General features: G+C 47.5%; 1 protein-coding gene across 2 annotated transcripts in view; it reads left to right on the top strand.

The window, feature by feature from the left end:
* CARS1 (cysteinyl-tRNA synthetase 1) overlaps positions 1-19,238 on the top strand; it is a 110,488-nt gene extending 91,250 nt beyond the window's left edge. For both annotated transcript variants that reach the window (XM_082269920.1, XM_082269919.1), the window contains 4 exons: positions 764-831; positions 8,580-8,639; positions 11,284-11,367; positions 18,947-19,238. In XM_082269920.1, coding sequence (XP_082126046.1) covers positions 764-831; positions 8,580-8,639; positions 11,284-11,367; positions 18,947-19,081 — 347 coding nt within the window. In that variant the 3' untranslated portion in view covers positions 19,082-19,238. The remainder of the gene's footprint in view (positions 1-763; positions 832-8,579; positions 8,640-11,283; positions 11,368-18,946) is intronic.
* Positions 19,239-26,157: the final 6,919 nt, after the last annotated feature.

Genomic DNA, 26,157 nt, shown 5'->3' with positions numbered 1-26,157 from the left:
ACATAAAGTCAGTATTTGCATAGGAATTTCTGAACCTTGCAAAGGCAGAATTGGGGGGGGGGGGGGTAAAAGTAAGCACTGCCATGTCATGTCTGTATTCCTGCAGTAGTTAAAGTGGAAGTAAGAGATGCATATAAGTTTGCACCAAAACACTTCTCCTCCCCCCACCTATGCTGTATAGCAGTGGTCCTCAACTCCGGTCCTCAGGGCCCACTAACAGGCCAAATTTTAAGTATTACCTTGGGGAGATGCAGACTAGAATACTGCAATCACTGAGCAGCAAATGATATCACCTGGGATGTATTTCAGTTATCTTGCAAACCTGGCCTGTTAGTAGGCCCTGAGGGCCAGGGTTGAGGACCACTGCTGTATAGTGTTTGTATCAGCGATGTGTAAATACCTTTTTCTGATCTGCTCTGGTGCTGTCACTTGAAGCAGAAGCAGCGACTGCCCTGCGTCATGAAGTGCGTATTCCACCCTCCGGCTTCCATTTCCCCTCTGTTATCGGCGATCCCTCCTCTTCCCTGCAGCAGCCATTCCATGAGTGGAGCCGCTGCTTCTACATCACATGAACAGACCGGAGCAGGTTTATAAAAAAAAAAAAGCGCACACATTGCTTTTCCAAAACAATATACAGCATAGGTAGGAGGAGGGGGGAGCAGTGTTTTTAAGGAGACCTATACTATATGTAGCCATTAATCTCACTTTAATTGTCTAAATGTGTAGTGAATATAAGTGTATTTTAAATAGTCTGCTTTCTCAGGTCTGCCAACGGTGGTCAAACTTGTGGACAAAGAGACTCTGCTAAAGGAAAGGGAAGAAAAGAAAAAGGTAAATGAAGCCATCCATTTAGTCATGATGAAAAATGACTGTTTATCATTTATTTGATAAATTATAGTTTGGTAACCATTTTTAATACCCAGTGGTTCTCTTACTAGAGTAAAAATTCATGTTCCAGTGGCTATGTGGTTAGCACTTCTGCCTAGCAGCACTAGGGTCACTGGTTCGAATCCCAACCACAACCTGCATGGAGACTGCATGTTCTCCCTGTGCCTGTGTGGGTTTCCTCCTACACTCCAAAGACATGCTGGTAGGCCTTAGAGGCTGGTAGGTCTAAATTGGCCTTAGTATGTGTATGTATGAATGCGAGTTAGGCTGGCCATACATAGTTTGAATCTCAGCCGGTTCAGCAGGAACCGGCTGAGATTCCAACTGTTAATGGGCGGGCTGAATGGACCAAGTAAATCGACCAGCCGGTTCAGCAGGAACCGGCCGAGATTCAAACTGTTAATGGGCGGGCTGAATGGTCCAAGTTAATCGACCAGCCGGTTCAGCAGGAACCGGCCGAGATTCAAACTGTTAATGGGCAGGCTGAATGTACCAAGTTGATGGATCAATCAACTTGGGTACAACCAGCCTGCCAGAGTCTCTTGCAATAGTTGTCGCTAGCGATAATCACTGTCTTCTCCCGGTGGGGATGGCTTCCCCCGCTGGGAGAATACAATGGCCGGCAGGAGGGATTCCGCATCAACACTGTCTTTTTTACCACTTTTTAGTGGTAATGCACAAGGTCGGTGCTCCCTTCTCTTGTTATTTTTTTACCTACCTAGCAGGGTGCTACACATACTAATATTACACGGTATATCTGCTTGATAAGAACAAAACTGTGGATCCTGCCAGAAATACAGTGTTGACCTGTGCAACCTACAGTGTTGTCAGCCCTGCCCAGTTCTTCTCTGTAATACAGTACAGTGAGTGATTGTCGTCACCCCAGGACAGAAAGTGTGTTAATGGCAGGATCACTGGATAAAAATAAAAACAATCTGAAGACTGGTAAGCTGCAATATACAACCCCAATTCCAAAAAAGTTGGGGCGCTGTGTAAAATCTACATAAAAACAGAACTGATTTGCAAATCTCATAAACCCACATTTTATTCACAATCAAAAATAGAAAACCTATCAAATGTTTAAACCGAGAAAATGGACCATTTTAAAGAGGTTGTAAACCCAAATTTTGTATTTTTTTTTTTTTCCAACCTGAAAGAGAAACACATAATGAGCTAGTATGCATCGCATACTAGCTCATTATGAAATACTTACATTAGAACGAGCCCCCGCCGTGGCACCTGTTTACCTCTATGACAGGCGACATGTTAAGTCGCCCGTCTTCCGGGATCGCGGCATCCGGCCATCGGATTGGCCGGAGCCGAGGTGACGTCACTCCCGCGCACGCGCGGGGAGCCGACGGTCACGGCACGGGGCACTGAAGTTACGGCACCAGCGGCCGTTCCTTCAGAGCGCATGCGCCAGTGATGTCACTGGCTGCATGTAAGGTAAATATCTCCTAAACGGTACATGTTTAGGAGATATTTACAGTACCTATAGGTAAGCCTTAATATAGGCTTTCCTATAGGTACAACTTGCAGAGGAGGGTTTATTTCCTCTTTAAGAAAAATAAAATAGGAAGACCTAATTGCAACCTCAAAATCCTCTACTGTCAGAGGAGCGTCAAGCATGTGTTAATCTATTGATGAAAGGGTGGGTAAAGTAATACCAAGCTGGTCCAAACTATTTACAGTGCTTCACTAACCGTTGCTGGGCTAGAAGTGCAGTAAGTACTCTGTGTAGCCTCTGTTACATATAGTACACAGCGCTGTGTTCTGGCTGCTGCTCAGCCATTCATGGTAAAATTTATATTCTACTAATGAATACAGAGCTTCCTGTGATTGGCTGAGGGTGGAGTTTGTGATGTCATCAGCACGTCTCTCCACCTCAGCCAATCGGAGGAAGCTTTGCATTTATTCATAACATAGAAAGCTGCTTCTGAATTGCTGAGCAGCTCTCAGCCCAACTCGATTTTGTCCTGGGAACAAAACGGGAAGATCCTGTCCCACAGCCAGAACTCAGCGAGATGTGTATTGTATGTAGCTGAGGCTACACAGAATATATACTGAGCTTCCAAACGCTGCAACTGTTAAGTAGTTTGTTTGGATGGACTTGGTCCAAACAAACTATTTAAAAGAGAAGTATGGGTTTTCATGTTTTTCCCCATTTATACTTACCTAGGTGGATGCAGCATCGGTTTGATGCTGCATCTGTCCCCTGGCGCCTCTGAAATGAGAACCGAGCGATCACTCGGTTCTGACAGCTCCCAAAAATAGAGAGCGGCTGACTGTCGATCACCACTCTCTGCTCTACCCCCTCCTTACGCACTGGAGCGCTGTGCTGTGGAGGGGTGGGGAGTGGCCAGCTCAGGTTCTCAAAGGCTCGCTGAGAGGCTGAACCAGGTGTCAGATCCCGACTTGCCTTGTAATGATGCTGTGCTATGACTGACATCCTTGACATTAACAGACAGCGGACTTATGCCTCGTACACACGTACCGATCGTCGGCCGACCGATCGGCCGTCTTTTGTCCAGGGCTGTCCTGTCCGCTGAAAAGTGCAAAAGATTGCACACGAATTTTGTCGGCCAACAACAGCCGACTGCAGAAGTGATGTCATGTGATGGTTAACTTTCCTTGTCTTTTTTCTTTTCTGAGCATGCCCAGTCTTGCAAATCTGCTGTCTGTCGGCCGAAATCTGTACTGACTGGCGAACAATCGGCCGTTCTGGTGTCGGCATACAAAAATTTTAATGCTTGCACGACAGATTCTGTTCGGCCGAAAATGCGCTGTCGGAAGCATCATACTAACAAGCCTACAATCAGCCGATCGGTCGTCGGCCGAATATTTACGGCTGACAATCGGTACGTGTGCACGGGGCATAAGTCTGCTCTCTGCTGAAAACGGGTCACAGGAATGCAAAACTTATTGCACTCCTGTGATTCATAGGAGTACAGCCAAACGAGCTTTGGCTATACTTCTCCTTCAAAGTTAAAGTGGAACTTCACTCTCCCAATCAGCATTGATTATTTTTAATCCTTGTGCTGCTAACATTAGTAAATAGAGAGGAAAGTGTATCATATTTACTTGTTTTATGCTTTTTTTTTTTACATTTCTTCAGTTACTTTCTGGTCTCTTGCTTAGGCAAATGATGTCATATATCCAAGGAGTATTCAGGAGGGGTGGAGAGGAGGAGGGGTTTCCTCAGCTAAGCACAATCTCCTGCATGCATACTTAGGGCTCTTTCACACGGGCGTTCCGATCAGATCCGCCTGTCAGTTTTTTAGGCGGATCTGATCGGATGCCCCATTCAGCCCTATGGAGCAGCGGATGTCAGAGGTGACATGTCCGCTGACACCCACTGCCATCCGCATCCGATCCTGTCCGTGAAATCCGAACGGATGGAAACCCTATTTTTCATCCGTCCTGGGGATCGGATGAGAGCGGACAGGCGGTCAGCTCTCATCCGATCCCCCATAGAGGGCAGCGGGGGCTCTGACACCTCCCTCTCCACACTGCAAGCGGAGACGGAGCTGTCATCCACCGGCTCAGCGGGGCGATCCCCGCTGAGCAGCACGAATCCGCCTACGGAGGCGGACCATCTGAAAGAGCCCTTAAACTGAGGGCAGGAAGGAAATGCTACAAGAATAATTTGCCCCTTACTCAAGATGGCCACAGCCAGAAAAGCTAGGGGTTTTTTTTTCAAAGTGATTTCCAAAATAAAGGATGGAGATGTGGATGGATGGGGGAGTTTGCTTTGAATATATAATAAAAATTAATGATATAGTGTTTTTGGTTTGTGTTGCCCAGATGCAGTGAACTTTAAATAAAAACTGGAGATCAGCTGTAAGGCCCCTTTGACACAGGCTTTCCGATGAGATCTGCCTGTCAGTTTTTCAGGCGGACATGATCAGACGCTCCAATCACCCCCATGGGGCAGCTAATGCCAGCAGTGACATGTCCGCGGCTATCTGATCTGATCCTGTCTGTGAAATCCAGACGAATGGTACTTTTTTTTTTTTGCATCCATCCTTTCATCTATCGGATCGGATGAAAATGGATAGGCGGTCTGTTTTCATCCGATCTCCCCATAGAGCAGAGCGGGGGATCTGACAGGTCCGTCTCTGCAAAGTAAGCGGAGACGGACCTGTCATCCGCCTGCTCAGCGTGGATCTGCGGATCGATCCCCCGCTGAGCAAAGCGGAGTCTGCCGGGCAGAACGCCTGTGTGAAAGGACCCTAACTGTCTTCCTGGCCTAAATAAATGAAAAGTGACAGAGTCTAGCATTTTAACCTTATTCTGGGGAAAATGTTGCTTCAAGCTCTCTCCAGTTCTGGTTTTTAAACTTAAGGCCTGTACACACGATCAGAAAATTGTAAAAAAAATAACGCTTTCGAATTGATCGTACGATAATCTGATTGTTAGTACCTGGCTTTTATCTGAAATTTCCTGAAGGGATAAACATATACTCATACTATACCAGATCGTATGATTTTTGTTTAATCAGTACAGTTTTCATCCAAAAATACAATACAGATACACTACAGCACGTGATATCACTTCTGAATTTTTATTCTGTCATATGAGAATTTTCATGACTTTAGTAACATCTTCATTTTCGATCTGGAGGCTAGCACGCAAAAACAAATGGACGCTCATTCATCTGATAATCTCCTTGTATGTACTTTAGTGATGGCCCTCATCAGGAAGGTGTTAAATTCCAATTTCCATGTTTAATGGGAGTGTACCCTATCTCTTCAAGAGATGAGTATGCAATTCTAGCTTCTATGGAGGTTTACTACAAGGTGCTGTTGCCTTCCTTACAGCAGTGACTCTGAGCTTCCAAGTACCTTGTCATTGTGCTTCTTATTGGGATAAAATAACTGTGATTTGCCCATGGAAATACATTCAGGACATGTGTGCACGGAAAGGAATCTGGGGACAAAGACCACCCTAGTCATCCTCCAGAGAAATAGTTTCTGTCTTTCTGTGAATGGCCTCTGGCTGTAAAGACATATCAGACATTTGCTGAATTGTACAGCTGTATCTCAGCAGCTGTGTCAGAGAATTTCTCTGCACAAATGTTTGAGGATTGTAAAATGCAAGCTTCGCCTTTAGAGGGGGATTTCCACCCACACTGCTCACTGTCCCCTGCCATAGAAACGTGAGCCTTGGTGACAGGTGCAGACGATGCACAGGAAGCCCTGTGAGAATATGTCCCCAAAGCTGGCGTGTTTTTCTTCAATGTGGTACACAAACATCTAATATGAATGTATAAAATACTTAAATACTTCCTATAATGCAGTCAAAATTATATATATATATATATATATATATATACAAGCACGCACACACACACACACACACACGTGCATCTCATAAAATTAGAATATCATCTAAATATATATATATGTGTGTGTGTGTGTGTGTGTGTGTGTGTGTGTGTATATATATATATATATATATATATATATATATATACAGTGCCTTGCAAAAGTATTCGGCCCCCTTGAACTTTTCGACCTTTTGCCACATTTCAGGCTTCAAACATAAAGATATAAAACTGTAATTTTTTGTGAAGAATCAACAATAAGTGGGACACAATCCTGAAGTGGAACGAAATTTATTGGATATTTCAAAGTTTCTCCAGACCTAAACTCTATTGAGCATCTGTGGGGCATCCTCAAACGGAAGGTGGAGGAGCGCAAGGTCTCTAACATCCACCAGCTCTGTGATGTCATCATGGAGGAGTGGAAGAGGACTCCGGTGGCAACCTGTGATGCTCTGGTGAACTCCATGCCCAAGAGGGTTAAGGCAGTGCTGGAAAATAATGGTGGCCACACAAAATATTGACACTTTGGGCCCAATTTGGACTTAGGGGTGTACTCACTTTTGTTGCCAGCGGTTTTAGACATTAATGGCTGTGTGTTGAGTTATTTTGAGGGGACAGCAAATTTACACTGTTATACAAGCTGTACACTCACTACTTTACATTGTAGCAAAGTGTCATTTCTTCAGTGTTGTCACATGAAAAGATAGAATAAAATATTTACAAAAATGTGAGGGGTGTACTCACTTTTGTGAGATACTGTGTGCGTATATATATATATATATATATAATATATATATATATATATATATATATATATATATATATATATATATATATATATACAGTGGGTACGGAAAGTATTCAGACCCCCTTAAATTTTCCACTCTTTGTTATATTGCAGCCATTTGCTAAAATCATTTAAGTTCATTCTTCTTCCTCATGAATGTACACATAGCACCCCATACTGACAGAAAAACACAGAATTGTTGACATTGTTGCAGATTTATTAAAAAAGAAAATAAATGCGGCTTTGATCGGGCAAGCTGCGGGAGGGGGGGGGGGCGTCCCGGGGGGGGGGGGGGCGTCCCCTCCCGTTCCTTGTAATGACAGCCGAGCGGCTTCTCAGCCACATGGGTTGTCATTACAAGACGGCCAACTGTCGGCTATGGACGCCGGTACCGGGGTGATGCCTCTAGCTGCAGACATCATTCTGGTACAGCACTTTCCGAAATATCGGTAATATAAGCCACCTTGGTGGCAGATTCCGATATATATCGGGGAAAGTGCATATCGGTCCTCGATTTTTCGGCTGTTCCCTAGTGTGAACCAAGCCTGACTAACATAGGATTTAACATATCATGTAACTTAGGGTCTCACAAGATGGATCCCAAGATGCTGCAGTGTGAATCGAGCCTAAAACCTGGAAGCTGATTGGTTTCTATGCAGAGCTGCATCAGATTTGCACTCTCCAGTTTTATTAAATCTCCCCCTTTATGTGAAATAATAAGCCAAATGATGGCGTCACACAAACATATACAGCAATAACATGACACCATGTTTATGCCCTTGTAGGAGGGGACACAAAAATCCCTCCGCTGGAGCTTCAGAATTATAAGAGGTTGCCAGGGACTGACTGGCAACTTTCAGCCCAGGGGTCAAGTACAAACCGGAGGCCGATGGTGCAGCGAATTGGCCCCTCTCCCACTCTCCCTCTTCCCGTCCTACTCCTGAACCCCATTCCAGGCTAAAGCCCTGCTCCAGGTACTCTCTACTCACCGGCAGAATTCTGGTTCCCAACCTGACCAGCAGAGGGCAGTAGGGGGGAGCTGGGACAGCTCAGTTGGGGCTTGCTGGGGGAAGAGAGTCTCCAGTGGGGCATGGAACCGGCCTCTGCTCAGACACAGCTTACACCATCCATGCTGCGGGGGAGGCCTGTGCTCTGTCCTTGTCTTCATCCCGTACTCATTAGGTCATTGAGAGTGACTTTTTACTTCTCTTCACCAGGAGTCCTTTAGGCATGTCTGTGGCAGAAAGCAGTGTAGCCTTTTTACGGGGCATCAGAGCGGCCCAGGGGGCATTCCCCCCCCCCCCCCCCCCCGCCCCCTGGCCCAGTCCTCCCCTGGACATTGTCAGGAGATTAAACTACCGGCACTTAATCCAGAACTGAAATGTCAATTTAGGTGGAGTTGGCATTTAAAGGCTAACAAAAGCAACAATTGTTTCTGCCAAGGCTCGCTATTTACTCTCGGCATTAGCTTGACACTTTGTCAGGTAAAATCCCGAGTGTTCTCAGCCTGTCGTAACTCCTTTAATAAACAAGACTAGTCATACTCCAAATAAATGTTCACATCCTATCTATTTCCAGGCAGAAGAAGAGAAGAAAAGGAAGAAGGAGGAGGCTGCTAGGAAAAAGCAGGAACAAGAGGTGAGTCTACATGAATACATATCTGGGCTGTGCAGCAACAATATTCCTTTTCAGAAAGGCTCCGCTGTTTATTATTAAAAATCCGTCCTTTGCTGCAGTCCAGTGACTTGGGCTTTGTTCACATGTGCAGCCAGGGGGCAGTAAAACCAGGTAGTTGATCCTAACCTGTGCTGAGAGTGCGCCCTCCCGGAACAGTTACCAGCGCCTAACCGATCATGTGACAGCCAATCACAGGGGTTGCATTATCATAGACCCCGCCTCCTGGCATCAGAAACCTCTTAAAGGGCCACCAGAAAAGTGCTCGATTTCTCCATCAATACAGTCATTGTCGATGGGGGAATCCCTCCCACAGCGCTATTGTGTTCTGCCGGCCTGCAAACAATCTGACAGGCTGTTTGTACTAAAGTGGATCAATGAATTGATTTCAGTGCAACCAGGCTGCCCATAGGTGGATGGAATCTCGGCCAGTCCCTGCTGAACCTGCTGAGATTTGATCCATGTATGACCAGCTTTAGTCATGTCTCACCCTAGCTTGTTTCTATGCAACCGATTGCTAGAGATTGTCATAGTAAGTAGCAGTGTGCAAACTGTTAATTCAGAATCTTCCTTGTCCCTCCCCCAGCCTGTGACTGGACTGTGAAAGGAGAAGCAGCAGATTGATGAGTTCATCTCTCTATCACTCTGCTATCTGCTTCTATCAGCATGTCCCTTGTTGGCACATGAGCACTACGGCAGGGGTCCCCAATCCCCCAGGGGCTACGAAATGGTGTCAGGTCTGTAGCCTTTTGATTAGCGGGCCGCACAGCAGGCGGTGAGTGGTGACTGCAGTCCATGAACATTCTGTCATGGACCACAGCCATGCCATTTAGCAGCCTGTGTCTATTTTTCATATTTGCAAGCAGGTAATCACCTGCCTGTTAACATACGTTTTGGCAGGTCCTGCAGAGAGACCAGCGGGAGACCTGGGAGATTAGACACAGGCTGATAATTTCCTCTGCCCTGCCGAAGGTAAGACTGCAGGGGAGGCAGAGATTGGAAGGAGCACTGTTTTGTTTAAAAGGAGAGGAAAGGGGAGGCCATGACAGCAAGGAGGACTGTGATTGGGGGGGGGGGGGTGACTGCAAGGGGCACTGTGTTGAGTTGGGACCATGACTGGCAGGAGGACTGTGATGGGGGGGACTATGACTGCAAGGGGAACTGTGATTGGGGGGTGATGGCCAATGACTGCAAGGGGCGCTCTGAAGGGGGTGATGGGCCATGACTGCAAGGGGCACTGTGATGGGAGGGGACCATGACTGCAAAGGGCACTGTAATGGGGGGATGGCCCATGACTGCAAGGGGCACTGTAATGGGTTGGCTGGTCCATGACTACAAGGGGCACTGTGATGGGAGGGGACCATGACTGGAAGGAGGACTGTGATGGGGGGGGGGGGGGGGGGTGCATGACTGCAAGGTGCACTGTGATGGTTGGATGGCCCATAACTGCAAGGGTCACTGTGATGGGGGGATGGCCCATAACTGCAAGGGTAACTGTGATGGGGGGATGGCCCATAACTGCAAGGGTCACTGTGATGGGGGGGGGGGGGTGGCCCATAACTGCAAGGGGCACTGTGATAGGGGAATGGCCCATGACTGCAAGAGGAACTGTGATAGCAGGGGACCATGACTGGAAAGAGGACTGTGATGGGGGGATTGCCCATGACTGCAACGGGCACTGTGATGGGGGGGATGTCCCATGACTGCAAGAGGAACTGTGATAGCAGGGGACCATGACTGGAGGGAGGACTGTGTTGGGGGCATGGCCCATGACTGCAACAGGCACTGTGATGGGGGGGATGTCCCATGATTGCAAGGGGCACTGGGATGAGGGGATGGGCCATAACTGCAAAGGGCACTGTGATAGGGGGATGGCCCTTGACTGCAAGGGGCTCTGTGATAGGCGAGGACCATGACTGGAAGGACTGTGATTGAGGGGGTGGACATGACTGCAAGGGGCACTGTGATGGGGGATGGCCCATGACTGCAAGGGGCACTGTGATGGGAGGGGACATGTCTGGAAGGAGGACTGTGATGGGGCGGGACCATGACTGCACAGGGAACTGTGATTGGGGGGGGGGGCACTGTGACATAAAGGGGCTGCACTATAAACATTGCAGTGCAGCCCCTTTATACAGTATCACAGTTCCTCTTTACATTGCAGTCAACTGGGGCTGCTTTAAGGGGGAAACTATGATTTAAGGAGAGACTGATATAGAGGGAGGTTGTGAGACTCCGTGAACCCCCGTTCCCACCCCACCCCCCAGTCCCTGGAAAAATTGGCTACACCAAAATTGGTTGGGGACTGCTGCACTGTGACTGATTTGCTCCTTGTGCTTCTTCCCACCCATACAAGTTGATACCAGGTCAAATTCAAGAACTTACACTGCATGCTTTAAAAAAAAAAAGTAGATTTAATGATGTATTAATTATTACAGAGAGGCATGAATGTGTGTTTTTATATCTGCTTGGAGCAATCAAACAACGGCAGGCAATCTTATTTCCTCTGCTCTTCTCTTTACCACACACCATACAGCAGTGAAGCTGCAGAGACTTCCTGCCAGTGTGTGTCAATTTATTCTTTTCATTTCACAATGTGTTTCCGCAGGCTGCAAAACTATCTAAGATGAAGATCTGCCCCAGCGAAATGTTTACAGCAGAGACTGACAAATACTCCAAGTTTGATGAAAATGTGAGTAGCCACAGACTATGGGGATTGGAGGTGCTAAACAGAAGTTTGGATCTGACGCTGACCGCGAAGGTTACAGTTTGATTATATAACTCACTAAGCTTTGGTTGAAAGATGCTTAAAGGGTAACTCTACTTTCGTGGGGAAAAAAAAATTTGCAATTAAAAAAAGTATATATAATATAGTGTATACAATAGCTACACAAGTCATATTGTAATTTAATGTTCTTAAATATTACCTTTCTTTTTTAGTCTGCAGCGCTGTCATTTTCTGTAAAATGCAATATGGCCACCTTGAGGTTTTCTGTAAACAGATGGTATACAGAATGTACAGAATATCCAACCACCCCCCCCCCCCCCCCGAAATGTAATTTCCTGCTTCTGTGATTGGTTCACTGATTTTTCCAGAAATCTGCACTAAGATACAAGTCGGATTTTGTGCATCTCCTGCAACAAAAGTTTCCTTTTTGGTGAGATACTCTCAAAGGGAAATCTCATCTAAAAGGGTGCAGACCCTGCCACTTTCCTAATTAGAACCCTGCAAGTGCAGCAGCTGGTTGATAATTATAAAATCACTCCCATACAGATTCACTTTACACATGGACACAGACAAACAAACAGCGAATTCCTTAGAATTATAAAAGGTAGGAATCTTTGTTTAAAATCCTTGCAATCGCCCAGAGTGAATTTTTTTTTTTTCCTCAACAAAAGTGGAGTTACTCTTTAAAGGTCAACTTTACTTTTTAGTAAAGTATAGCTCTCCAACTCTCTCTCAGGTGACTCCACCAATTTGTCGGGAGAGCTTGTGCTTTAGGTTACCATGGTACAGGAGAAGTGCAGAGACTGCAGACATGATACAAGAGATGGTCAGAGACTGCGGACATAGTACAGGAGAGGCTCAGAGACTGCAGACATGATACAAGAGATGGTCAGAGACTGCAGACATGATACAAGAGATGGTCAGAGACTGCAGACATGATACAAGAGATGGTCAGAGACTGCAGACATGAATGATACAAGAGATGGTCAGAGACTGCAGACATGAATGATACAAGAGATGGTCAGAGACTGCAGACATGATACAAGAGATGGTCAGAGACTGCAGACATGAATGATACAAGAGATGGTCAGAGACTGCAGACATGAATGATACAAGAGATGTTCAGAGACTGCAGACATGATACAGGAGATGGTCAGAGACTGCAGACATGATACAGGAGATGGTCAGAGACTGCAGACATGATACAGGAGATGGTCAGAGCCTGCAGACATGATACAGGAGATGGTCAAAGACTGCAGACATGATACAGGAGATGGTCAGAGACTGCAGGCATGATACAAGAAATGGTCAGAGCCTGCAGACCTGATACAAGAGATGGTCAGGGACAACAGACCTGATACAGGAGATGGTTAGAGACTACAGACATGATATAGGAGATGGTCAGAGACTGCAGATAGGATACAGGAGATGCTCAGAGACAACAGACATGATACTGGAGATGGTCAGAGACTACAGACATGATACAGGAGATGGTCAGAGACTGCAGACATGATACAGGAGATGCTCAGAGACAACAGACATGATACTGGAGATGGTCAGAGACTACAGACATGATACAGGAGATGGTCAGAGACTGCAGACATGATACAGGAGATGGTCAGAGACTGCAGACATGATACAGGAGATGGTCAGAGACTACAGACATGATATAGGAGATGCTCAGAGACAACAGACATGATACTGGAGATGGTCAGAGACTACAGACATGATACTGGAGATGGTCAGAGACTACAGACATGATGCCGAAGATGGTCAGAGACTGCGGACATAATACAAGTGATGGTCAGAGACTGCCATACCAGAATATGTTTTAATACTCGAATGCCTTAAGGCCCCTTTCACACAGGCGGACCGTTCAGATCCGCCTGTCCATTTTTTGGCGGATCTGAACGGTCCCCCCCATGCATTCCTATGGGGCATCGGATGTCAGCGGAGACATGTCCGCTGACATCCGACCCGATCCGATCCGTCAAATCTGGACGGATGGAAACCCTATTTTCCATCCGTCCAGCGGATCGGATCGGGTGAGAACGGACTGACGGTCCGTTGACATCCGATCTCCCCCATAGAGATGCATGGGGAACTGTCAGCTGTGTCTCCGCACACAGCGCGGAGACACAGCTGTCCTCCTGCTGCTCAGCGGGGGATTGGCGGCTCGATTCCCCCGCTGAGAAAAACGGTCTCCGTCCAACGGACGGAGTGTGTGAAAGGGGCCTAAGACTTACCTTACACTGGTGGTTGGGGGGAGTTTAAAAACAGGCAATTGTGTTGTGTTTTTACCACCTAAGCCTTTGAATAATAAACAGATGCTTTGTGGCAAGAGTTATACCTCCTGTCATGTTCAGCAGGCACTACCATTCACCAAACTTTACCCATTCAAGTGAATGGAGGCTGTGACACAGCCGCCCTGTAATTGCAAGCAAAGCGTGCAGTGGTGGTGCAGGCTTTTAGGGGTTAAAACAGCCAGTAAGGAGACGACATAATACCTCCCAGCCACTTTTCAAGCATCCTCTGAAAAACAATCTACAGTGGATCATTCTTCATACAGCAACGCTAATGGTAACGAGCTCTTAGACTCCAACTTCCATTTTCCAAAACTTTTCTGAAACGGCTGTGAGGAAAAACTGACCGTTTTATACTGGAGGCGCACTTCTGTAATTTTACAAAGCATAGAATTCTGTTCAACATACATTTTTTTTTTCCAGTGTTTCCCATGTGAGTTATTCAAATCCTATTCAAATTAGAGGGCCCAGTGTGGCTGTCAGTATGCAGCTAATTCCCCACAGTGCATGGGGTAGACACCTGATTTCCATGTCTATTTCATTCATATACAGTGTGTGTTCTTAGCTGCATTTGTATTCTCTGCTAAATAAAAGAGCGACATAAACACAATGAAAAGTCATCAGACGTTTTATGTGCCAACACGTGATTTTACAAGCGCCCGGGCCTGTGTCAGCAGGCTTTTGTTCACATCGGAAACTGCTCCCCTTTCTGCGAAAGTCTATTAGAATGCAAAATCGGCTGAAGCAGGACAGATCCACCTGTCAGCAAATCAGGAATAATCCCAGAAGAGGCTTGGAATGATGTAAAGGTAGGCTTCATTCGCCTATTTAAAGAAGACCAAATGATGTCGAAACAAAAGCTTAAAGGATAAGTTCACCTTTTAAATAAAAATTAAATGTACATATACAGTATCTCACAATAGTGAGTACACCCCTCACATTTTGGTAAATATGTTATTATATCTTTTCATGTGACAGTGACACTTTGCTACAATGTAAAGTAGTGAGTGTACAGCTTGTATAACAGTGTAAATTTGCTGTCCCCTCAAAATAACTCAACACACAGCCATTAACCACTTAAGCCCCGGAGGATTTGGCTGCTAAAGGACCAGGGGTTTTTTTGCGATTTTTTACTGCGTGACTTTAACGGACAATTGCGCGGTCGTGCGACGCTGTACCTAAACGAATTTGACGTCCTTTTTTTCCCACAAACAGAGCTTTCTTTTGGTGGTATTTGATCACCTGTGCGATTTTTTGATCACGCGCTATAAACAAAAAAAGAGCGTAAATTTTGCAAAAATAACAATATTTTTCACATTTTTTTATATGAAATTCCCCCCAAAAAAAAGTAAAAATCAAAATTTTTTAACATTTTTCGGCCAATTTGTTTTATGCTACCTATGTTTGGTAAAAAAAATCGCAAAAAGCGTATTTTGATTGGTTTGCGCAAAAGTTATCGCGTTTACTAACAAAGAGAAAGATTTTTGTCATTTTTGGTGTTTTTTTTTTTAACGCGTAATGGCGGCGATCTGCGATTTTTTTTTCGGTACTGCGACATTGCGGCGGACAGATCGGACCCTTGACTGACATTTTTGACACTTTTGGGGTTACCAGTGACATTACTGCAGTAATCAGTGCTATACATATGCACTGTTACTGCAAAAATGACACTGGCAGGGAAGGGGTTAACTTTATTGGACAGGGAGGGGTTAAGTGTGTCCTAGGGGCGTGCTTTCTACTGTGTAGGGACATTCCTATTGGTGTAAAAGCAAAGATCAACCGTTCTACATAGTAGAACGGTCAGATCTTTACTTTTACACAGGGAGAACTGACGGGCAGCTTGTTTACACAAGCTGCTCTGTCTTTCTCCCTTCACAGGAGCGATCGCAGTGTGACTGGCGGACATCGAGTCCGCCGGTCACACGCACTGACTTGCCTGTGAACGAGCCGCGGCGGGCGCGCGCCTCGGCGGGCGCGCGCCCGCCCGCGATAGGCTCGCAAGTCAGTGACAGGCGAGTGACGTACCGATACGTCACTCTGCCTGGCCGGGGCTGACCGCCGCAGTATATAGTCGTGCGGCGGTCGGCAACCGGTTAATGTCTAAGCCGCTGGCAACAAAAGTGAGTACACCCCTAAGTGACAATGTCCAAATTGGTCCCAAAGCGTCAATATTTTGTGTGGCCACCATTATTTTACAGCACTGCCTTAACCCTCTTGGGCATGGAGTTCACCAGAGCTTTACAGGTTGCCACTGGAGTCCTCTTCCATTCCCCCCAAGTGAAAATGTCCAAATTGGGCCCAGTTAGCCACTTTCCATCTCCGGTGTCGTGTGAATTGTTAGTCTTACAAGGTCTCAGGTGTGAATGGGGAGCAGGTGTGGTAAATTGCCGCTGGCAACAAAAGTGAGTACACCCCTAAGTGACAATGTCCAAATTGGTCCCAAAGCGTCAATATTTTGTGTGGCCACCATTATTTTCCAGCACTGCCTTAACCCTCTTGGGCATGGAGTTCACCAGAGCTTTACAGGTTGCCACTGGAGTCCTCTTCCATTCCCCCCAAGTGAAAATGTCCAAATTGGGCCCAAAGCGTCAATATTTTGTGTGGCTACCATTATTTTTCAGGACTGCCTTAACCCTCTTGGGCATGGAGTTCACCAGAGCTTTACAGGTTGCCACTGGAGTCCTCTTCCAATCCCTCTAAGTGAAAATGTCCAAATTGGGCCCAAAGCGTCAATATTTTGTGTGGCCACCATTATTTTCCAGCACAGCCTTAACCCTCTTGGGCATGGAGTTCACCAGAGCGTCACAGGTTGCAACTGGAGTCCTCTTCCATTCCCCCTAAGTGAAAATGTCCAAATTGGGCCCAGTTAGCCACTTTCCATCTCCGGTGTCGTGTGAATTGTTAGTCTTACAAGGTCTCAGGTGTGAATGGGGAGCAGGTGTGGTAAATTTGGTGTTATCGCTCTCACTCTCTCATACTGCTCACTGGAAGTTCAGCATGGCGCCTCATGGCAAAGAACTCTCTGAGGATCTGAAAAAAAGAATTGTTGCTCTACATAAAGATGGCCTAGGCTATAAGGAGATTGCCAAGACCCTGAAACTGAGCTGCAGCAAGGTGGCCAAGACCATATAGCAGTTTAAACGGACAGGTTCAACTCGGAAAAGGCCTCTCCATGGTCGACCAAAGAAGTTGAGTGCACGTGCTCAGCATCATATCCCGAGGTTGTCTTTGGGAAATAGACGTATGAGTGCTGCCAGCATTGCTGCAGAGGTTGGGGGGGGGGGGGTGGGGGGTCAGCCTGTCAGTGCTCAGACCATACGCCGCACACTGCATCAAATTGGTCTGCATGGCTGTCGCCCAAGAAGGAAGCCTCTTTTAAAGATGATGCACAAGAAAGCCCACAAACAGTTTTCTGAAGACAAGCAGACTAAGGACATGGATTACTGGAACCATGTCCTGTGGTCTGATGAAAACAAGATAAACTTATTTGGTTCAGATGGTGCCAAGCGTGTGTGACGGCAACCAGGTGAGGAGTACAAAGACAAGTGTGTCTTGCCAACAGTCAGGCATGGTGGTGGGAGTGTCATGGTCTGGGACTGCATGAGTGCTGCCAACACTGGGGAGCTACAGTTCATTGAGGGAACCATGAATGCCAACATGTACTGTGACATACTGAAGCAGAGCATGATCCCCTCCCTTCAGAGACTGGGCCACAGGGCAGAATTCCAACATGATAACGGCCCCAAACACACCTCCAAGATGACCACTGCTTTGCTAAGGAAGCTGAGGGTAAAGGTGATGGACTGGCCAAGCATGTCTCCAGACCTAAACCCTATTGAGCATCTGTGGGGCATCCTCAAACGGAAGGTGGAGGAGCGCAAGGTCTCCAACATCCACCAGCTCTGTGATGTCATCATGGAGGAGGGGAAGAGGACTCCAGTGACAACCTGTGAAGCTCTGGTGAACTCCATGCCCAAGAGGGTTAAGGCAGTGCTGGAAAATAATGGTGGCCACACAAAATATTGACACTTTGGGCCCAATTTGGACATTTTTTGATAGGGGTGTACTCACTTTTGTTGCCAGCGGTTTAGACATTAATGGCTGTGTTGAGTTATTTTGAGGGGACAGCAAATTTACACTGTTATACAAGCTGTACACTCACTACTTTACATTGTAGCAAAGTGTCATTTCTTCAGTGTTGTCACATGAAAAGATAGAATAAAATAGTTACAAAAAATGTGAGGGGTGTACTTACTTTTGGGAGATACTGTATGTTGTTTTAATTTTTTTTTTTTTTTTTTTTTTAAACGTAGGTTTAGAACCACTTTAAAGACTTTTTTTTTATAAAAAACAAAAGTTATACTTACCTACTCTGTGTAATGTTTTTGCACAGAGCAGCTTGGATCCTCCTCTTCTCCGGTCCCCTTGCGGGCGCTCCTGCTTGCAGTAGGGCAGGGATCCTCAAACTACGGCCCTCCAGCTGTTGCGGAACTACACCTCCCATGAGGCATTGTAAAACTCTGACATTCACAGACATGACTGGGCATGATGGGAATTGTAGTTCCTGAACAACTGGAGGGCCGTAGTTTGAAGACCCCTGCAGTAGGGGCACCCGTACCGGCCCTTTTAAGCTTCGGCTCTGCGTGTCCATTCACACACAGCCACGGCTCAGCTCCACCCCCTCTCTCACTTGATTGGTACAGTGGCTGTTATTGACAGCAGTGGAAGCCAATAAAGAGGGAGAAGCCCAGGAGAGCCAAGGCACTTGTGCACATCGCTGGATCGAGATAGGGCTCAGGTAAGTATTGGGTGCTGCTGTACAGATGAGGTTTTTTACCTTGATGCAAAAACCTTCAGGCTTCAGAACCACTTTAATTTCAGTGACGTACCTGTGTTGAAATGTTCAGATATTACAGGTCCTGTGCTTTGTCCCCTATCCAGTGGTCCTCAACCCTGGCCTACAGGGCCCACTAACAGGCCAGGTTTGCAAGATAACTGAAATACATCCCAGGTGATATCATTTGCTGCTCAGTGATTGCAGTACTCTAGTCTGCATCTCCCCAAGGTAATACTTAAAATCTGGCCTGTTAGGGGGCCCTGAGGACCGGAGTTGAGGACCACTGCCCTATACCTTGTGTCACTCAGTCAGCTGTAACCTCGAGGGCTTACAGAAAAAAAAATGTTAGATTTTATCAAACATCTAACTAACATTTTGTCTTTTTTTTTTTTTTTTCCTTCAGGGGTTTCCCACGCATGATACAGAGGGCAAGGAGCTAAGCAAAGGCCAGGCCAAAAAACTCAGGAAACTGTATGAAACTCAAGAAAAACTTTACAAAGAATATCTGCAGATGGTTCAAAATGGAAACGCTAAATGATGACATCATTGACGGGAAACACTGTGAACAAACGATTGGTTGTAGGACCACAACTGTATTTATTTTTGTATGCTGTCCTGCAGTGGGGATGTATTTCATTATTGGGGTGCGGCCATATTTAACAAAATGGCTTCCAGGATCCGTGAGCCTGATAATAATCACTTTCATACAGCCCTCTGCGGGGTCACACAACCTGTACTAGCTTGACTGTTATTGCTGATCAGCAACAGGGATTAAACCACCAGTAATATATACTACCAATCATACCTAATAAACACGGTATAAAATGTCCTGTGCTATGTCTGCTGATTTAAACACTTAAACCTCTTAAAGGCACAGTCCAGCTAAAATTGAAAAAGAAAGTAGAACCATGGACCCCCCCATTGCAGAGAAAATATGTGTCTGCAGCACTTAAAGTGGTTATAAGCCTCAGACATGAAATATGGATAAAATTTAACCCTCTATAGGCGGGGGTCGGCAAGGTGGTCGACCGCGGGAGGGAGGCGACAGGTGAATCGTGACCGTGTCTCTGCCTCACCCAAATTCCGCCGCTCTTATGTTAACTGGAGAGCGGGAGCTGGATGGAGGGTGGGAGCTGCTCAGTAATTGTTTGCTAGATGGTCCTAGCAACCAATCACCAGCTTGCTGCTTGCTATTATGATCTCTGGCAGCTGCCACTCCCTCCTTCCACCCAACCCTATGCTTCCTCCTGATCTCCGCTCTGATGAACACATGCTGGCAGGTAAGTGCTACCTACACAGTGCTATGTGTGTGGGGGGGGGGGACACTGTTGGAGGGGGGGCAGAGGACACTACAGGGGGGGCCTGATGTGAAGGGGGTCAGACACTGTTTTGGGTGGTACAGGAAGACACTACTGGAAGGAGGAAAGGGGCAGAGGACACTACAGTGGAGGGAGAGGTGATGTGAAGGGGGCAGAGGACACCGCATTGGGGCATACACGACAGAGAACACCCCCTCCATGTTGTCCAGGTAGATCTCAGTCCAGGTAGACCCCTGCTCTATGACAGCTCAGACAAGCTGTAAAAAAATCTGCACTTTGAACAGGTGTAGAGAAGAGAAGACTGCAGATAAACAGATACAACTTATGTAGGAGGATTTCTTTCATCTCTGTGTATCCAGTGCCATCTTAGGAGAATTAAAGGGGCCCCGGGCAATGCAGTGCACTGGGGCCCATCCTACACAATCACCCACAGGAATAAAAATGCAACTTATCAATAAGGCAATATTTATTGGTACAGCAGTGCCAGGCTAATGACAGCTTCCAAGTTGGGCAGTTGGGTCCGGTGAACAAACACACACGGACGGACGGAAGTTAGACTCGACTGTCCTGTGTGTTCCTGTTCCCGTGGAGGTGGACAGGCATTCCTGCAGTTGTGGGCTCCTACTCCACGGCCCCAGTGGCCTGACAGCAGCGCAGGGCCAACAGGCGCCTTGCCACCTACTAAGTTCGGAGGTGGGATGCTCATGGGAATTGGGACTAATGCTTGGCTAGGGCTGGGTCACTGGGCAGGTAGGGCCCCCCGGGCAACTTCCCAGTGTGCCCATTCGGTAAGATGGCCCTGTGTGTATTACCTGAGGCCAGTCACCTCATTGGGTGTATGTAAGGGTTTACAACCACTTTAAAAGCGCATCTGCCCTTAACAGTTTTCCCTTAGTCCCCTGCAAACTCTCACATATACCTGTTGATCCTGTCAGTGAAGTCCACCTGATGCACCTTCTTTGGGTGACAACATAGCTGCACTGCTCATGAATTAACAGCAGCGGTGTCACACTCATGGCTGTTTGCACTATAATGGGATGAGAAGATGTAGGCTGTGTGGCTATCAGCGTTGTCCCTGCCAAATCCCAAGCCTTTAGCTTGTCAATCATCACCTGGCTACCCTTTGCCCCTCCTACATCCTCTGGTTTGACCGCAGTGCCTCTGCTGCTGAAACCCTCCTACTGTGAGCTGCAGTGTCTGGGAGGGAGAGCATGAGAGACAAGGATTGTTGAGGGGGGTGAAGATAGTATTTTTTTAGGGATGTATGCATCACATAGTATCTGGATTGGGAACTGTTTTTGGCTGCTATACAGGAGCCTTTGTATGTACTTTTAGGTAAAGTGGTTGGAAACCTCAGACATGAAATATGAACAAAGTATATCCCTTCATAGTGTGTACTTGTCTCAATCCAGAGCACATTTCTGTCTACTGCCCAGTTTCTCTGCTATCTGCATGAGTCCATAAAGACATGGTTGAGCGAGTTTGGGGTGGAGGAACTTGACTTGCCTGACTTCAACCCGATAGAACACCTTTGGGATGAATTAGAGTGGAGACTGCGAGCCAGGCCTTCTTGTCCAACATCAGTGTCTGACCTCACAAATGCGCTTCTGGAAGAATGGTCAAACATTCCCATAGACACTCCTAAACCTTGTGAACAAACTTCCCAGAAACGTCCCTGGTCATTAAGGGGTCAAATCCTTTCGGTCCAGAAGTGGTTAAACAGGTCCCAATCTTTTTCCTAGCACAGTGGGATCCTTGCTTTGTAATGGCATCTTTACGTCTTTTTATGTATTACATTATTTAAAGTGAAGCATTGGGCAGAAAATGAAGTCCTGCAAGATCACTTCATGCTGGCTTCTTTTGCAGGTATAGCGATGTAAAACATTAACTTCTTGCCGCCCGCGCTATAGCCGGAAGACGGCTACAGCGCGGGCTCTAATTTCCGGGAGGCCGTCTTTAAACGCGCGCGCATCGGGGAAAATCTGTGTCGGCCGTGTCCCTTGGACACAGCCAATCACAGATCGTGGTAAATGGCCAATCACAGCGGCCATTTACCACGTGATCGGCCCATGCAATGAGAGATGATCTCATATGTAAACATATGAGATCATCTCTCATCGCCAGATCTCCTTCCTCACACAGAGACTGCAGTGTGATGAAGGAGCAGAGCCGATCAGCGGTTAGGGGACACAGAAAAATGTAATCAGGGCACTGATCACCAGTGCCCTGGTTACAAAAGAGTTAAATAAAATACAATAAGTGCCCGCCATCAGTGCTCATAGTGCTGCCAGTCAGTGCCCATCAGTGCCTGCTCATCTAGGCACTGATGGGCACTGACTAGCAGCACTATGGGCAGTGAGTGTGGGCACTGATGGTGGTGCTCATAAGTGCCACCCATCAGTGTCCATCAGTGCTGCCCAGCAGTGCCACCTCTCAGTGCCCAGCAGTGCCACCTCTCAGTGCCCAGCAGTGCCACCTATCAGTGCTCATCAGTTCCACCTATCAGTGCCACGTATCAGTGTGGCATATTAGTACCTCCTCATCAGTGCCACCTCATCAGTGCCCATCAGTGCAGCCTATCAGTGCCGCCTCATCAGCGCACTTCAGTGAAGGAGAAAAATTTATTTTTTTTCAAAATTTTCTGTCTTTTTTCTTTTTTTTTGTAAGAAATAAAAAACCAGAGGTAATTAAATACCACCAAAAGAAAGATCTATTTGTGTGAAAAAAATGATAAAAATTTCATATGGGTACAGTGTAGCATGACCGCGCAATTGTCATTCAAAGCATGAGAGTGCTGAAAGCTGAAAATTGGCCTGGGCAGGAAGGGGGTGAAAGTGCCCGGTAGGCAAGTGGTTAAAGTGCATATACTGCCTAAAATCCGGTAACAGATGTGGCTCATCCTGCTCTGCACATGCTCAGTTGCTCTCCATTTTTAAGCACTGACGGATTTGTAGATGTTGATCTGCTGACAACCTTAAAGCAGAACGTTGCCTGTTACAACTTGATAAAAAATAATGTTCTTTAGCAAGGAACATACATTCCACTTTAGCTACTTCAGCCCCAGAAGGTTTTACCCCCCCCCCCCCTTAATGACCAGGCCATTTTTTGCAATACAGCACTGCGCTACTTTAACTGTCAATTGCACGGTTGGGCAATGCTTTACCAAAATAAAATTGGTCCCCAAATAAAATTGGGTAAAAATTTTTTCCCACAAATAGAGCTTTCTTTTGGTGGTATTTGATCGACAATTATGAAATGAAAAAAAAAACAGTATTTCTCTTTCGTTCATTGAGGGACACAGCTCCAGGTCTTCTTGACTATTGGGTTATGCTGCCCCCTACTGGAGTAGGACACTAGGCAGGAACAAAACGTTACCACGCCTGCGGGGCAGTCCCAGGGGACAGTGGCGTACCTAGAGCATTTGGCACCCGGGGCGGATCCTATATCTGGCACCCCCCCCCCCCCCAACTTTAAAATGTAAAAACACCCACAAAAAATTGTAATGTGTTCAAGAATATTTTTTGCACAAATTTCACAGCCCCCCCCCCCCATCACAGTGCCCCTTGCAGTCTGCCCTCCGTCTCTCTAATCACAGTTCCCCCTTTTGCACTCTCTGCCTCCCCTGCACAGTCCTACCTTCAGCATAAATAGATAGCTAATATTATTATCAATGTGTTTAAGTTTGAGTAAGAGATTGGAGACTTGCTAAAGGAGATATTCAGAGACTGCAGACATGATACAGGAGATGGTCAGAGACTAAGGGCATGATACAGGAGATGGTCAGAGACTGAAGACATGATACAGGAGATGGTCAGAGCCTGCAGACATGATACAAGAGATGGTCAGAGACTGAGGACATGATACAGGAGATGGTCAGAGACTAAAGACATGATACAAGAGATGGTCAGAGACTGAGGACATGATACAGGAGATGGTCAGAGACTGAGGACATGATACAGTAGATGGTCAGAGACTGAGGACATGATACAGTAGATGGTCAGAGACTGAGGACATGATACAGTAGATGGTCAGAGACTGAGGACATGATACAGTAGATGGTCAGAGACTGCAGACGTGATACAAGAGATGGTCAGAGACTGCAGACATGATACAGTAGTTGGTCAGAGACTCAGGACATGATACAGTAGATGGTCAGAGACTGCAGACGTGATACAAGTGATGGTCAGAGACTGCAGACATGATACAGTAGATGGTCAGAGACTGCAGACATGATACAGTAGATGGTCAGAGACTGCGGACATGATACAAGAGATGGTCAGAGACTGCAGACATGATACAGTAGATGGTCAGAGACTGCAGACATGATACAGGAGATGCTCAGAGACTGCAGACATGATACAGTAGATGGTCAGAGACTGAGGACATGATACAGTAGATGGTCAGAGACTGAGGACATAAAACAGTAGATGGTCAGAGACTGCAGCCGTAATACAGGAGATGGTCAGAGACTGCAGACATGATACAGAAGATGGCCAGAGACTGCAGTACATGATACAGGAGATGGTCAGAGACTGAGGACATGATACAAGAGATGGTCAGAGACTGAAGACATGATACAGTAGATAGTCAGAGACTGCAGACATGATACAGGAGAGGGTCAGAGACTGCAGACATGATACAGGAGATGGTCAGAGACTGCAGACATGATACAGGAGATGGTCAGAGACTGAGGACATGATACAGTAGATGGTCAGAGACTGAGGACATGATACAAGAGATGGTCAGAGACTGCGGACATGATACAGGAGATGGTCAGAGACTGCAGACATGATACAGTAGATGGTCAGAGACTGAGCACATGATACAGTAGATGGTCAGAGACTGCAGACATGATACAGTAGATGGTCAGAGACTACAGACATGATACAGGAGATGCTCAGAGACTGAGGACATGATAGAAGATAGAAGAGCACTAGGGGGGACGGAGAGCACAGACGAAGCAGGGAGCACTGGAGGAGCTGAAGGGCACGGTGGGGGGGGGGGGGGGCTGGAGAGAATTAAGAGGGGGTTTGGAAAGCATTGTAGGGGGGTTGGAAGGTGCAGGGGGTGGAGAGCACTGGGGGGGACAGGGAACACTTGGGGGGCTAGCAGGGAAAACCAGGGGGGTGGAGAGCACTGGGGGGGGGGACAGGGAGCACTTGGGGGGGTGGGCAGGGAAAATCAGGAGGGTGGAGAGCACTGGGGGGGTACAGGGAGTACTTGGGGGGCAAGCAGGGTAAAATCAGGGGGGTGGAGAGCACTGGGGGGGACAGGGAGCACTTGGGGGGCGAGCAGTGAAAACCAGGGGGGTGGAGAGCACTGGGGGGGGGACAGGGAGCACTTGGGGGGGTGGGCAGGGAAAATCAGGAGGGTGGAGAGCACTGGGGGGTACAGGGAGTACTTGGGGGGCAAGCAGGGTAAAATCAGGGGGGTGGAGAGCACTGGGGGGGACAGGGAGCACTTGGGGGGCGAGCAGGGAAAACCAGGGGGGTGGAGAGCACTGGGGGGGGGACAGGGAGCACTTGGGGGGGTGGGCAGGGAAAATCAGGAGGGTGGAGAGCACTGGGGGGTACAGGGAGTACTTGGGGGGCAAGCAGGGTAAAATCAGGGGGGTGGAGAGCACTGGGGGGGACAGGGAGCACTTGGGGGGCGAGCAGGGAAAACCAGGGGGGTGGAGAGCACTGGGGGGGGGGGGACAGGGAGCAATTGGAGGGGTGGGCAGGGAAAATCAGGAGGGTGGAGAGCACTGGGGGGTACAGGGAGTACTTGGGGGGCAAGCAGGGTAAAATCAGGGGGGTGGAGAGCACTGGGGGGGACAGGGAGCACTTGGGGGGCGGGAGAAAGCACTGTGGGGAGCTGAAGAGCATGGGGGGGGGGCTAAAGAACAGGGGGGGGGGTCTAGTGCACTGGGGGGGCTAAGAGCACCGAGGGGGGAGATTAGGAGCACTGGAGGGGGGCCAGCAAAAGAAGTTGTATAGGAGGGGGATGGGGCAGTTGCATATAGATGAATTGATCTTTCCCTATTCTTCCTGCAGGAGGGAGAGGAGGAGAATCAGTTATTCAGCAGGCAGCTGCAGGAAGAATAGAGAAAGATGAACTCCTCAATATGCAGCAGCCCCATCCCCCTCCTATCCAGCACACACACCTGGGCAATGGGCACTCACCTTCTTCCCGACGAGGCCCCGCCCCCTTCTTCCCGCCAAGGCCCCGCCTCCTTATTCCCGCCGCGGCTCCGCCCCCGTATTCCCGCCGAGGCTCCGCCCCCGTATTCCCTCCGCGGCTCCGCAGTCCCCCC

The sequence above is a fragment of the Pelophylax lessonae genome (assembly GCF_965119305.1).
Source record: "Pelophylax lessonae genome assembly, chromosome: 10".
NCBI classification, from domain to species: domain Eukaryota; kingdom Metazoa; phylum Chordata; class Amphibia; order Anura; family Ranidae; genus Pelophylax; species Pelophylax lessonae.
Note: the sequence above shows the minus strand (reverse complement) of the source record. Positions and strands in the feature narration are given on the sequence as shown.